At 38.6% G+C, this 15,309-nt stretch overlaps 1 protein-coding gene across 3 annotated transcripts in view; it reads left to right on the top strand.

Annotated features, from left to right (window-relative positions):
- Positions 1 to 15,309, top strand: part of LOC147035177 (receptor-type tyrosine-protein phosphatase O-like) — a 103,893-nt gene that overhangs the window by 54,158 nt on the left and 34,426 nt on the right. For 2 of the 3 annotated variants that reach the window (XM_085894947.1, XM_085894932.1), the window contains exons 11-12: positions 5,588 to 5,846; positions 11,894 to 12,330. In XM_085894947.1, coding sequence (XP_085751073.1) covers positions 5,588 to 5,846; positions 11,894 to 11,946 — 312 coding nt within the window. In that variant the 3' untranslated portion in view covers positions 11,947 to 12,330. Of the gene's footprint in view, positions 1 to 5,587; positions 5,847 to 11,893; positions 12,331 to 15,309 lie in introns of those variants that run through there. The other variant, XM_085894939.1, reaches the window with a different exon arrangement.

Genomic DNA, 15,309 nt, shown 5'->3' with positions numbered 1-15,309 from the left:
TGCTTATCCAAATAACAACTTATATTTTACTTGTGTTTGGTGGATTTGTGACAAGTGAGGGAAATGTATTTTTAAATAAATCTAAGTATATCTTGTGACACTGCATGCATGCTAAGAGTGTTTGTTGGTTCTGGAACTGAGAAAGTTACAGTAGAACTTCACCAATATAGACCAGTCAAAATAGGCCAATTTAGGGTCAAACTCACCACAAATTGCAATAGTTATCATTCAAGTTTTTTTTCACTCCAAATATATCATAGAATGACATACTAAAAGTCACTTTAAATCGGGGCATTGGAACAGCTTCATTTTGACCTCAGTTTAAGGTGACATTGAAGAAAAAATTGACAGCCAAAATATAGGGGGAGGGTATAGTAACATGACCATATCATGACAAATTACTGGCCGATTCTCAATATTAAGATATCAGTAGATTCACAATAAAATTACCTTTCAAACACACCACAAGTAATGATGTAGACCTAAAATGAACATCATGACGGAAGAAAAACATTTCTGCCTATCACTAAAAATTATCGAATTTAGACATACATGTTGACATTTTTAAATTCATAATTTTTTAATTTCCAAAGTAGGTCCGCAATTGGTCTGAATATCTATATACATGTTTTCTGACTGTCACAGTTTTTAAATTTTGCCAATATGTAATGTAGTTAGTGAGATATAGGCTTGTAGCATGGTATTGTGTACACTGTGGTCCTAAATGAGGAGAAAGCTTAGAAATTGAACCCAGATTTAATAAGATAAACAATCTTAATGTTATATAATGCCCAAGTGTCTGTGCTTTCAGAAAATGTATACTTTGCTATGGGTCCTACGGATATAGTTGCTTACAAAGCATGTTTTTTTTTTTATCCAAATACAGGCTATTTTTTCCATTTTTATAGCTCATTTTTTAGAAATGGGTTACATGTATGATTGTATACGTTGTCCAAAATGGTTGAAATTGCATTTTTTGTTTGATATATATCATTATATATAAGAATAGAACAATTCCTCGAAACTATATTTCTTATGACCTTCTGCATATCTTGGCACCTTCAAATGTGTAAAATCTCAGATTTTGCAAAATTTCTCCCAGTCATAGTGAAGCTTACAAAATCTTCTTCCAGAAATTTGAAATGCATCTGATAGAACATCTTAAATAGCAATTTACTTCTGCATAAAGTGATGATTTAAAATGGCAAGTTTCAACATGGATCATTACTACATACCAGTTTCTAGGTTCACTCCCATGATTGGGTCAAAAATGTTAGGAAGTACGTAACAAATTGCATTTACCAAGCTGCTACAAAATTACTGGTCGCTTTTAGCTTGATTTTCTAACCATAGAATAAGTTTACCAAGATGGCCCTATGATATAAAAATCAATAGCAAAGGCCAGTTTGTGTTCAGTATACAGAACATTTTAAAGAAATCTGCACTTTTAATCCTAAGATGTTAGTTTGGTTCATCACAGCATGTATTTCTATGGTTAAGTTTATGTGCATATTATAATTTTGAGCGGAATGAACACTGATCAATTTGATCAATTTGTTAATTTCATATGGCCTTGACCTCTTTGCTCAAGGTAAAATATCATGTAGACAAAATATTCTCCATATATGTGGTTTCCAATTAGTGTATAATACATATCTAAGCCATCAGACCAATTTTAGAATGATGTGAGTGGTTCCTTGATACAGATAATTGATACTCTTTGGGTCTATTTGACCTTGAACCTGTCAGAGCAATAGAAAGAGGAAGAAGTAAGCTCTGCCCAAATAGATCCTGAATCCCATGATGTTGGCTAACAAATGATATTCAAAACTTAATCATACAATGACTTTCATTTTTTGGTCCCCCATGTCCTAAATGTGTACATAATATCTTGCTCCAAGCCTATAACCAGTTTACTGAAGATTGAAGGAGGATTAACATATTCCAAAATTCTTCCCTTCAAATGGCCATTTCGGCATAAGTCGTATTACTGCAAAACCTCAACATATTTACAGAATATAAAGTTACCAACATAAATAAAATACTATGATGAATCATTATACAAATAAAACACAATTATTTTGTTACTGGAATTTCACTAATCAATATTCCTATAAAATAAATCAGACAATTAGTTTATGCTTAGAAGTTTGGAATCCTCCTGGGTGCTGATGTGTTATAGTTTATCTCCATTTATTGCTATGGAATTTAAAATAGCAAAAACACCAAACTAAAAAAGCTATTCGAGCCAGAAGTACTAAGCTACTAAAAGCAAATATACAACACATTTTGTAATATGTACATGTGAATCTTAACAGTCCAATTCCAAGGTAGCCATTTTCTTTTCAATACTACATGTAACTAGTAAATTAGTACTGCACTATTTGTTAAAACTACATAACAATCACTATTTTATAGTGCTATCAAGAGCTGACGTGTATATCTAATGAAGAAAAATAAATATTTTAAACTACTTCAAGTAAGTCACTTCTAAACAACACCTTGAACAAAACAAAGTCACAAATTATACATTATAATACATCCTCAGCATCACTTTCTGGATCAGGCAGGATTGTGTTAGAGCAGTGTAGGCATTTACATTCTCCACATGCTGGAGAACATTCTCGGCCAAATTTTCTACATGAGCATCTCTGTGTACTACAGTTAGTTCTGCAATTGCAGTTGAAGGCTTCCATGAGATTGTCAGTTGCAGGCTTCAAATTAGTGTCCACAGGTACCATCTTACCATTGATGACATAGCCTTGTCAGTAGAAGATATTTCAATTGAACTTGGATAAAATTCCTGTCTGCTTCACTAATTTTACATCACTTTTAATAAGTTTGGCTGCAGTTTCTATAATTCTTAATTTTTCTTCATCATGGTCATACTTCTTGGGTTAGGAGTAGAAGTCATGGATGATAGAAGATACTTTATGTCAAAATGTAACCACATTTTCTTTTCCACTAATCTCAGTGATGGTTATCTTGTCTCCAAAATGTTTCTCAAGTCTATGTTTCATGTCGATAAATCCATATGGTTCAATTCCAGTCTCAACCGATATCTCTTCCATTTTGTTTATAAGATCCTGTATTGAGATTTGTTCCTCATCATTGACCTCCAAATACATGGCCACCTGATTAAAAGCATCTTCTCTTGCCGAATCAGGAGGTCTACCCTGCTTAAATCGTTTCGGTTGGATTTTATCATCTGCCATGAACTGTTGTGGTACCTGCTTTCCTGTTCCAAAATTTGTGCTGCAAAGGTTGTGGTATACTGCATCTACAGCATGCAAATCTTGTGCAAACTCAAGTCTACCATTCACAATTTCTGACCACAAATCCTTGTGTTCATTGCAACATTTCTTAACTTTATCTTGAAAATCCATTGATCTGACTGGAATAAGTCTATGACTTTTTACCTTGCCATGGAATGTATCTGGATGCTCACAGAATATGCAGTTATCTTTATAAATAAATGTATTTCCTGTGGATTGGTGTGTACTTGGTGTATTACTGAAAGAAACAGTCACATTCTTGCTTTCTGCTGGCACGAGCTATACACTTTGTAGAACAGAAGTCCTTTCTACACTTGACATGCACAACTTGTCCAGGAACAGTACTTGTACTGCTAGACCGCAATGCATTAGCTTTTGCAATGCCTTCACATCCTTTGGTACCTTACGTTGCAGTTTTTGTCCACTCAATAGAGGTTCCTTAGAGAAGACACACTTGTCCATCTTTAATAGATTACTTCAACCTGAGAGAAACAAAAACATGATTAGAATTGTAAATAAAGATGTTCCAGACTTTGAGGTGAGTGAGAACCTTTTCAGAATTCTCACCTATCCCCTGGATATACTTTTGCCCTACCCCCACACCCTTCTGATTCTCTCTCCCCTATGCATATTTAATTTAACAGCCCTCAGCCCCTTTCAATCATTAGTACATTTATTGTATCTTCTATGGCAATCACAATAACATAGGATAAAGTAAATAGACCATTCAGTTATCTTTACTGGGGAATTAAATCTGAAATGGTCAAACATCCAAAAATAACTATTTTGGTAAGATTCTCCAAACATTATCAACTCTAAAAACACGAATCTTAGATCAATACCTTTACATATGGTATTGTTAGAAATGTATTTTCATTATGAATCTGTTGATACCTCGATATTAGGGATAAGTTTTGAATTGTTCACAATATTACCATAAATCTAGACCCTACCCCAAAATTTTATTTTTTGATATTTGTGGAAAAATGCTGCCTCAAACTGAGGTCAAAATGGAAATGTTCCAATGCTCTGATTTAAGGTGACTTTTAGTATGTCATTCTACAACATATTTGGAGTGGAAAAAAACATGAATGATAACTATTGCAATTTGTGGTGGGTAAATCACTATTTTGACCGGTCTATATGGAGAATCTATAGGATGTGTTGGAATACCTTAAGAGCACTAACTCTGCTACTACCAACTTGTGGGCCATCATCGTACTACGTAAGCATTTGGAAAATATGAGGTTTGGGGAGTGAGATTGTTAAGCGGACAGACGACGAGATGAGAGGTAAGAGAAGTGGTGGTTGGTGATGTGGAAAGAGGAAAAAAGATGAGTTTATGAGATCAGAGTGATATGAAAGCATTTGCAGAGATATTACTCAAGAAGTTTGGGAAAGTTTCAAACATTTAATTCAAAATCTTCGGTCGATGTGACAACAGATTCAGGCTGTCATTTATAACCTGTGATATCCTGAAATGTAACCTTGGGCAGTTCACGTTTTACCTCTACTTTTGCTTATAACTACAACTATATCACAAAATTCTCTTCAACGATAATTAACTACAAATATAACAAACTCAACACAGTCAGCCTGAATCTGAACTGATAATGACAAACAGAACTTCCTTGGTCAGTAAATATGAGATATTGGATTTCAGTTCATTAGTTAAAGCAGAAAACATGTTTTTTGGTATTAGTTACCATATTAGTTACAAGACATTTCAGATTTTCATTTTTAATTAGTTTGTAAAAAATTCCAAAAACTTGTTTTTCCCTTTGTCATTATGGAGTATTTGGTGTAGATCGGTGGAAAAAAAAAAGTTAATCGGTAACATCTTTGGAAGTACCATATTTACAATGTTCATGCCCTCCCAAGTCTTCCGTTCAGTGTAAAACAACCCAAGCGACTGTTAAAAAGATCATCAGATATCGAAAGGTCGGAGCCAATAGGCGTGATGGGCCTTGTGAAGGCGTCAGTACGTATATGGCTCAGGCTTCTGGTGTCAGCCTATGGGCCAGTGCAATTGGAATTATTCAAGCTATATAACCGTGATGTACTATACAGTGCTGTATATGTACATAACCTGGGTTATTTTTTTATTTTTGGGAGCGATCAAGTCAGTGGTCTGTTGCCTATACACTGCCAAAACAAAGGGGTGTGTCATAAGAACTTGTTGCATGCTTGGAACAAGATCGCCCATCGGGTGGGTACTCTGTTAGGTTAATTATCAGCAGGCCATTACTTGGTTGGATCAACATTTTTGGAATTTAATTGGTTAAATGATGATGTATGGATTTCTACAACAGGAACAATATGCCTTCATCCACACGTGCACTCTTGAGATGTGGCGTCAGCTCCAGCAGACACAGAATGATGGACAGAAGGAAAACAGTCTGTGTTCAAGTGATGAGACGAGGGAAGCAGTGGAGCCTTCAAATGGGACAGAAGACGCAAATGATCTCTCAGTTCCCACCATCGTGATCCACCCTGCTTCTGAGGAAACACAGCTGTTGGCAACCAACGAACAAACTCATGTTGGAGACAACCCAGTGCTTCTAGACGATGGTAAGATGATAAAGTTTGTTCATGAAGAGACATGTTTTTTTTAATTCCGTTATAGTTCCTAATTGTCCTTCATTCAATGAAAGCTGTACATACCAGTAATAGGCATCCACAACAATCCTTGAACATGTGGTGGAATGTCCGCCGAGGCCCTCACTTTTTCACCTTGAGGTGCTTTTAAATTTGTTTTCTCTGCAACCACTTGAGAAAGTCACCCGAAGCTTTCAACATTATAATACCCACCCATGGACAATTTTTTTTGAACAGATACATGATTGGATGTAAAATGCAGTTGGCGTTCCAAAAAGTCTTTTGTTCTCCAGGCACAGGTTGCATGGTATTTCACGTACCAGGAATAAATAGCCTCGACCTCGCTTTGCTTGGCCTCGGTCTAATTATTCTGCCCAGTGTAAATCACCACATAAAACTGGTAGTTTGCATGATTGAGGAGTCAGAAAAGGAAACCTGAATTCAAAATTTCAAAATTTCATTCTGAGATATAATCATGTTTAAAAAAAAAAAAAAAAAAAATTAATCTACTCAACTCAGCACGCTGTACCCATTTTACCACTTCACACCCGCTATCAACTCAGAATTGTATCCTTCTCACCTGAGAAGGCAGACAGTTTTTTTTTTTTTTTTTTTTTTTTCCTGCCAGGGCATTGTTTTGGCAACAGACCCAGATTGAAACAGTGTTGTGATCTCAAATCTTGTTGCGCTGCTCATCTTCTTTTGTCTGCTCTGTTCAGCCTACCCCTTTTTGGTGACCTCCTCTCTGCCTTAAATCCAGAAAATATCTCTCCGATCCACAAGAAGGGTGCAAAAACAGGTCCTATCAACTTCAAACCAGTAAGCTTACTGTCAGTTTAAACAAAGTTATGGAATCCATCATTGCTGCTGATGTCATGTCCTTCCTCTTTTCAAACAGCTTGATCACTATCAGTTTGGATTTCATCCTGGTCACTGAACTCTCCATGTGCTGCTGCTACTTTCTCAGCAATGGTTATAACTCTCAAACAGCAGGTCAAGACGATACCCCTGAATTTCTCAGCCTCATCATCAGCTATGAACTCTCCTGGACTGATCATATCGCAAAACTGGTCTCCAAAGCCAGCTGCAGACTGAACATCCTCCATCATTCCATCATCCTGGAGAAATCCTAACCACTCGCAACCTCTGTCTCTAGCTCAGCTCAATTGAGTGTTGCTTTCCCCACAGAATGAGACCCGAGCATCACATCTATCTCTCGCAGATCCTGTGGAATCTAAAGCTTTTAACATTATTGGCATTTTTGACGAGGAAGCAAAAGCACAATTCCTGTTGCTCTCACTTCGCAAGATCTGTGGCATTTGTGTTTTTTCACTGCCTCACCTCTGGTCTACCTCCATCTGCTCTCTCAACCCTCCGATGCTCCCCAGCTCCTTCTTCGAAGTGACCACCTCGAGGATAAACTCCTAAAACCCAGGCTTTCTGCCCACTTAACCCCCCCCCCCCATTTGTGGAACTGCCTTCTGGAGATGCACTCTTCAATTTGCACTCTTCTTTCCAGGACTTCAAGTAAGCAGTGTATCATCACCTCATTTTATCCCCCATCTCTACCTGCAGTTTTACCCTCAATTTTTTATACCCCCATATACCGAATCGAAATCTCTTAGTTACAGGTTTATTTTTGTCCATTGACTGTTCCCATCTCTGTCTCTCTTTCATTGGATGACCTTTGAACACAACTAATGTGGTATACCCAATTTTCGGAGAGGTTCTGAGATTGATGCCTGGTGTTGGCTTAATTGTTCGGGTGGCAGGCTTTGGATCTGAGGGTCCTGAGTTCAAATCTCGATCCGCTGTTGAATTAATACCAGGTGGGGTTAACTCGGCCTGCCATCCTTCCGAGGTAGCCAAAATGAGTGCCAGCTTGCTGGTATACTGTGTTGGAGTGGCGACCCGTCCAGGATTGTGCGCAATAGCCAAGGAGACTGCTTCGGCAGCACCAACGCTCTGCACAGAGTATGGTCCAATCTCTACTCCTCTACTGGGATTGAAATATTGAAACTTCGATTTTGGACAGTTCGCAGCTGATGATCTGGAATGCCATTGAATCAGGCATTCATCAAGTTAAACAATTCTTCACATCTGTCTGGAAGCAACATGGTTTATTTTAGTGAGGAATGGCCTGGTAAACTGTCTTTTCCTCCATTTTTGTTAAAGATCCTCGTACACAGAATCAGGATATGGAAGAAATGGAGAAAGCAAGTAAGCAAGACTACTAAGACCGTCCTGATTTTAACGCATCATCATTCTGTGTGAACATACTGTGGATAACGATTTTGTTTCATCTTCAACTCTTCCCACAGAGTGAAGAATGGTGGATGGTAGGAGAGAGTAGATGATGCTTTTGACCAGATGTTGTAATCCAATTTTACAAAGAAGATTAAGATCATACTGTTGAGTTTTGCATCTACTCTATCCTACCATCCACTATTCTTCAGCACCTCTTTCTCTTATACAGTGCCTTCATAAAGTTTTCACACCCCTCGACTTTTGTTCCATTTTGTTGTGTTACAGCCTGAATTTAAAATGGATTAAATTGAGATTTTTTTTTCTTCTTCACTGATCTACACAAAATAGCCCATAATGACAAAGTGGAATTTTTTTACAAATCAATTTAAAATGAAAATCTGAAATGTCTTGCATCAATACATATTCAACCCCTTTGCTATGACACTCCAAATTGAGCTCATGTCCATCCAATTTCCTTTGATCATCCTTGAGATGTCTCGACAACTTGATTGTAGTCCACCGGTGGTCAATGCAATTGATTGAACACTATTTAGAAAGAAACGCACCTTTCTAGATAAGGTCCCACAGTTGACAGTGCATGTCAGAGCAGAAACTCCACCATGAAGTCCAAGGAACTGTCTGTAGAACTCCGAGATTGAATGGTGAGGAGGCACACATCTGGGGAGGGGTCTAAAACAATTTCTAGAGTATTGAAAGTTCCCAAGAGCACAGTGAGCTCCATCATTAGGAAATGGAAAGAATATTGAACTACCCAGACTCTTCATTGAGCTGGCCATCCGATCAGACTGAGCAACCCAACCGAGAAAGGAGGACCATGGTCAGGGAGGTGACCAAGAACCCAATGACCACTTTGACAGAACTACAGAGTTCCTTGGCTGAAATGGAAGAACCTGCCATAAGGACAAAAATCTCGGCAGCACTTCACTAATCTTGGCTTTATAGGAGAGTGGGCAGACAGAAGCAACTCCTGAGAAAAAGGCACATAACAACATGCCTGCAGTTTGCAAAAAGGCACATGAAAGACTGAGAGCATGAGGCAAAATATTATGTTGTCTGATGAGACAAAAATTGAACTCTTTGGCCTGAATGCAAAGCGCGACATCTGGTGGAAACCAAGCACAGTTAATCACCTATCTTACACCATCCATACCATGAAGCATGGTGGTGGCAGCATCATGCTATGGGGATGATTTTCAGCAGCAGGGACTGGGAAACTTGTACAATAGAGGGAACAATGAATGGCACCAAATATAGGCAAATCCTCGAGGAGAACCTGCTTAACGTGCTTCAGAATGCAAAAGACCTTCGACTGCGGCAAAGATTTACGTTCCAACAGGACAATTACCCCAAGCATACAGCCAAAGCAACACAAATGGCTTCAGAACAAGAACGTGAAAATCCTTGCGTGGCTCAGCCAAAGCCCAGACTTGAATCCCATTGAGAATCTGTGGAAAGACTTGAAGATTGCTGTTCACTGACACTCTCAATCCAACTTGACAGAGCTTAAGAAAATCTGAAAGAAAGAATGGGAGAAACTCTCCACATCCAGTTGTGCAAATCTGATACAGACATACACAAGAAGACTTGAAGCTGTAATCGCTTCTACAAACTTCTACAAAGGTGCTTCTACAAACCATTGCAGCAGGGGGTTGAATACTTGTGTAAATTAGATATTTCTGTATTTCATTTTCAAGAATTTGTAAAAAGAAGTTTTGGTTTTGTCATTATGGGGTATTTTGTGTAGATCAGTGAAAAAACAAAACAATTAAATTTAATCCATTTAAAGTTCATGCTGTAACACAACAAAATGTGACAAAAGTGGAGGGATGTGAATACTTTCTGAAGGCACTGTATACACACATCATCCAACCACCCTCCTTTTTATTTCCTTAAAGTCAGGCTGTGCACTCGATACCATCATTCTGTCCTTCATTTCTGTCCATTTTGTCACTCTTTTTCTCCTGTCTTTGGAGGCAGCTCACTGCCATATGATGACAAACTGTCTCCTCTTTTACTTTATTTTGTTCCTCTTTTACTTTGTTTTGTCCTATCTGTATTATCAGTATCAACATTGTTTTTCTCCCTTCTCACTCCCCTTTAAACCCTCTGGCAGGCAGGATAGCCTAGAGTAGGGACGGGGAACCTCCGGCCCACAGCATGTTTTGATCCGGCCCGCATGGTGATATTTTGTTCAGTATTTTAGGGAGCTATTATGTTAGAAGGGCTGGCAGGATAACATGGAGGTATGCAGACTTGATTCTGAGCCGTCTAGCCTGGGTTTGCATCTCGACCCAGCTATAAACTGCCATCATGGTGTTTCAATGTGTGCTCAATTCCTCGGATGGACATTAAACTGGGCATCCCATTTGATAGCATTAATTGGTGGACATTAAATACCCTACAGTGTCCTTTGCAAAGAAAAGGCAAATTGTAGCTGGCACCCTGAACAAAGTACAAATGACAGCACTTGCAGTTTAATATCTTGCGGTGGAGTGGCAACCTGTCCAGGTTGTAACCTCCAGCAGCCCCGTGCACCTAATGGTGCAAGAAGGAATAGAAGAACAGTGAAGAATTATGCAGGAATATTAAAATTCACACAAATGTTTTTCCCAACAAATGTATGAACTTCTTTAATCTTCATAAGTTGTAGATACATATTAACTGCTGCAAGTATTCACATCAGTCTTGGCAGAAAGTGAACTTGATTACAGGAAATACTAGCTTCGCAACCATACACTTGCTCTGTATCTTACAATCTTAGAGTTTGAGATAAAAGCGAGTATGAACGAATAATAATTATTTTGTAGCATCATTTCCTTCATAAAAAAAGTCTGATTGGTTTCAAAAAATAAGTGGTCAAACACAGTAGGTGGATATCTTGTTTTATCATCGACTATGGTTGATGAAATGGTGAGTGTTAAGAAGCAGAAAGTTGACTCAGAGTGGCGTGCTTTTCAATCTAAAGTCAGAATGATTAGTTACATTACTTATCTGCATTATTGTTTAAATTACCAACAAATCATTGAGTATATATCCAGCCAGCGCCAACTTTAAGCAATAGCTGTTACGGCTCTGGGTTGAGGAAAGGTTCCCCAACTCTGGCCTGGAGATATGTAAACTCACCTTTGAACCGGGTTCAAATCTCAGGCCAGCTATAAACTGTCATTCTGGTGTTTAGCAGGCACGGAGATTCATCAATGTATGCATCATCCCTTGGATGGAAGATAAACTGGACGTCTTGTCTGCCAGAATAAGTTAGTTGACATTAAAGATTACCACAGAGTCCTTCGTGAAGAGTAGGCGAGTTACCAGCGCCACCCTGATCAAATTCCAAATTCCTGCCTGGACAGGTTGTCTTATCGTCTTGGGAGGCTTCATGACACCGTTTCACTGCTTGCTATCCTAGAGTGTGGTTGCTATCTGATGAGAAGCCTCTGCACTGTAAACAATTTGACCAGGTGGTTCACATGATTCATGTGAATGACCTTTGATTCGAAGGGCAAGCAATACATAAGGCCTTTGGTAATCTGTTATTCCATTCAAAAGGGAAGAATCGATATTTCATTCTCAATACCTAGTGGGTAAGGGAAAATGCAATACTCAATGAAAGTCCAATTTCTATTTCGTCACTCTTGATTGGCTGTGATATGTCACATACTTTTCACAAGGTTTCTGTATGATTCCACTGTAAATAGTGTATTGACTTTGCTAATCTATAACAACCATGCTAATAAAATTAACTTTCACTGCAGATGAAGGTGAGAAAGAACTCTCCAAGTGCAACAACTCTTCACAAGCCCAATGATCTCTGTTTTTGGTGCGCAAAGGCTTGCGACAGCTGAATTTTTGGTTTGTGATTGATAAACTGAACAAAAACTGACTTTAGTCTTGTTTGACTTGCTCAGACTGACAAGACCTTGAATTTTCAAAGTTCGTGTTAATCTTTGTTCAACTGAAGCTTGTTTGGCAAGAAACCAACCCCGGTTGGGTTAGTTTGCCCTTGACTTACGCCACCTCATTGCCTTATAGCAATAAGCATTCGGCCTTTAAGTTTTATTATGTGCTTTTTAAACATAACATTCCCTTAAATGTTGCTCCAAACATGGCATTTGTTGTAGCATGGCATCAGTCATGACTCTTAGCTCTGCAATGACTGATATTAAATGTTTTATGTGTTTCTCTTATATAATCAAGCTTTTGGTCCATGCATCAAATCAAAGTTCAATGTACTTCAATGTACAACGTCTTTGACTTGAACTGTTTACATTTCTTTTTTAAATTACCTTTTAACATGAAAAATTTTCATCGTCGAACTTTCCCTCCGATAATTCTTCATTGCTTAAAGGGGCAAACAAGGTTGAATTTTCAAAATCGTAGTAATTCATCCCTTCAATCACAGCCTAGCTATAGACTGTCTTCCCAGAGTTTCATCAATGCGTGTGCCATCCCTCGGATGGACGTTGAACTTGACGTCCCGTCTACCGCATTAGTTGGCAGACGTTAAAGATACTATGTTGTCCTTTGCAAAGAGTTTGCCGGCACTATGACCAAATTACAAGTTCCTGCCTGAATGTGCAGAGGCACTGTATCAGCACCACAACTGTGCCGCAATGATGATGGAACTCTTGGACTGATTTCAGAATGAAATCCTAATCCATTAGCATTTATTAACATCTCAAATCATAAGAATACATGTTACCTAGCCAATACGTAGTCTGATAAAGTGTTCACATTAAGAATGCCCTTGGTCTTCTTCTTCTTGCGTATGGCAGCTATCATTTTGTTGGGGCGCGACTATGCCGTTGATACCGTGCACCTCCACCAATACACTGGTACTCATTGTGCTGACCACAGAAGAATGACAGGCTGAGTCAACACCACCTGGTGTTAAATCAGCAGCCAACAGGGCTTGAACTCAGGACCCTAAGATCCCAAGCCAGCCACCCTAACCACTAAGCCAACATCAGGCTTAATGCCCTTGGTGAAGAGTCGGCAAGCTCCTTCCTCTATTCCCCTCCTTCCTCTTTCCCTGACAAAGGGAAAGCGAAACTCGCTTTTATTTTTCGCTTTTATCAAAAGCGAAACTCAGGATTCCCAGTTGGATTACAATGTGATTGTCCGAACAGTGCTGGAGATGTGATACATGAAGCCATCGATTTGAAATCCGTGCTCGACTTGACCGAAAGCAATAACACACAAACACTGCACCAGACACAAGCTTGTTGTTCTCTGACTTTTGCACTGCACCAGCATGCCAACACTTTCCCCTAATGCACCTCTTTGTGCAATTGTACTCTTGTCTTGTCACATGCTGAGGTGTTATTGGTGGTCGGTACAAAGACGTGCGAGATTGTCACCTCTTTCTTCAATGTAGTTTCGGCTGAGATGGTTGTTGTCTCACATTGGTTTGGGCCTAGGTTGTCAAAGAACACAACAACTAGAAGTCAAGTCAACAAGGTTAAGGATAATATAAGGGTTGAGTTGATTTGAGGGTGATGGGATAGAGGAAGGAGGAATGTACACTGTTGTTGACAGATCTGAATGTTATAACTGAAAATTTATTTAGTGGAAAGGGGGGGGGGGAGGGAGTTTATTTTCAACTCAATATCGGACTCGTTTAATCCACACTTGGATTATAACCACAGAGATAAAAAAAAATTTGATGCAGAAGTCGAGGCTCATGGAAGAGCTGAAAGTTTGCACCGTCTCAAACGATTCAGAAACCAATCATATCACGTCTTCACTCTGTTTTGAATTGACAATTTGTAAACGTAATCGAAAAGCAATGTACCCGTCCCATCCATCACATATCACCTGCGGAGAAAGGTACGCCATGTCCACTGGGATTCAATCATCATTTGCTCTTTCGAAAGTGTGTGGACCACCATTATGACAATGACGTCACTTCCTTCTCCACACCCATCATGCACATGCATGTTTCCTTTTTCTCTCTCCGTGGTGACATTCTAGACATGTATAATATTGTGGGAATGGGAACAATATTTCATTTCATCATTAAAATGTTCATAGGTATTCAAAAATATAGAATGTGCTCCTTTAACATCCATAACTAAAAGTCTTTTCTGGTGTAGTGTCCAGAATGTTTGGTCACGTTGCCCACATTTGAAGATTGTTTCAGCCATGAAACGAGACTATGAGCTTCCCATAACTTAATTTTATTTACGTATTTTGGTGAAGAGTGGCCAGAAGGAACGTGAGAGAAAATAATGTTTTAGCAAAAATTTCGGTCAATATTGTGGGCAAGACGAGTGAAGCAACATTGTAGCTTGGTTTATAGTGGAGAAAATATGGAGATCCTAAAAGATAAGCCAAAGTTGATTGGAGCTAATAGAGATGTGCAATTTACTAAAACCATGTTGTCATGACTACTGCACTCACAGCTCTCAAGAGGGTATTGCCTAATGGTTTCTTTTGATCCACCCACACAAATCTCCTGACACGGCATTGACAGTTGGAGTGCAGCATTGGACAATGTTCCAATTAAGATGCATAAGTTTCCCGTGGTTTAACTTACTAAAAGTTAAGTTTTATGCACCTTTACGGTGGTTGGTAAAAGGCGGTGCACATTGTTGTGTGGCCTTCGCACCTAAACAAAAATTAATCTTTTCTGCAAAACAGTCTTGTACCATTTCAAACTGAAACCGAAACACTCTACCAAATCTAAGCTGGAAATGGCTGCGATGTTTCAGAGCTGAGTCGCAGGCTGTTGATTGGTTTCTGTCTCACATGACCTCACCTTCTCCTATAAGATTCACTGAGCCATAATTATTTGACACGGGTTTCCCACCAAAGTACAGGGATGGGGTCTGTAGAATGTGCAGAGGTTTGTACAGCTTGTGTTGGCAGTAATTGCTACTATGACAAAGAATACATAGTTTGAGCAGGAGGCACACTGTGATATCACATTGCTGCTTTTGACACAATACTGTTTACAGTGAAACTGATTTTGTACATGTTACATTTAGCTTTACTTGTATCATTCTTCTTATTGGTTGGTCATTTTATGATATTTCCCATCAGCTTTTTTCATGTGTGAATCATTATAAAATGGTATTTTCATTTTGTAAAAACAATCATTGCATAAATATATAACATTGTGATGTGAACTAAACGACATATATATATATATATATATATATATATATAT

This window comes from Eptatretus burgeri, chromosome 1, assembly GCF_056783735.1.
Source record: "Eptatretus burgeri isolate ZD-2024b chromosome 1, Ebu_testis_v1, whole genome shotgun sequence".
Classification (NCBI taxonomy): Eukaryota; Metazoa; Chordata; class Myxini; order Myxiniformes; family Myxinidae; genus Eptatretus; species Eptatretus burgeri.
Note: the sequence above shows the minus strand (reverse complement) of the source record. Positions and strands in the feature narration are given on the sequence as shown.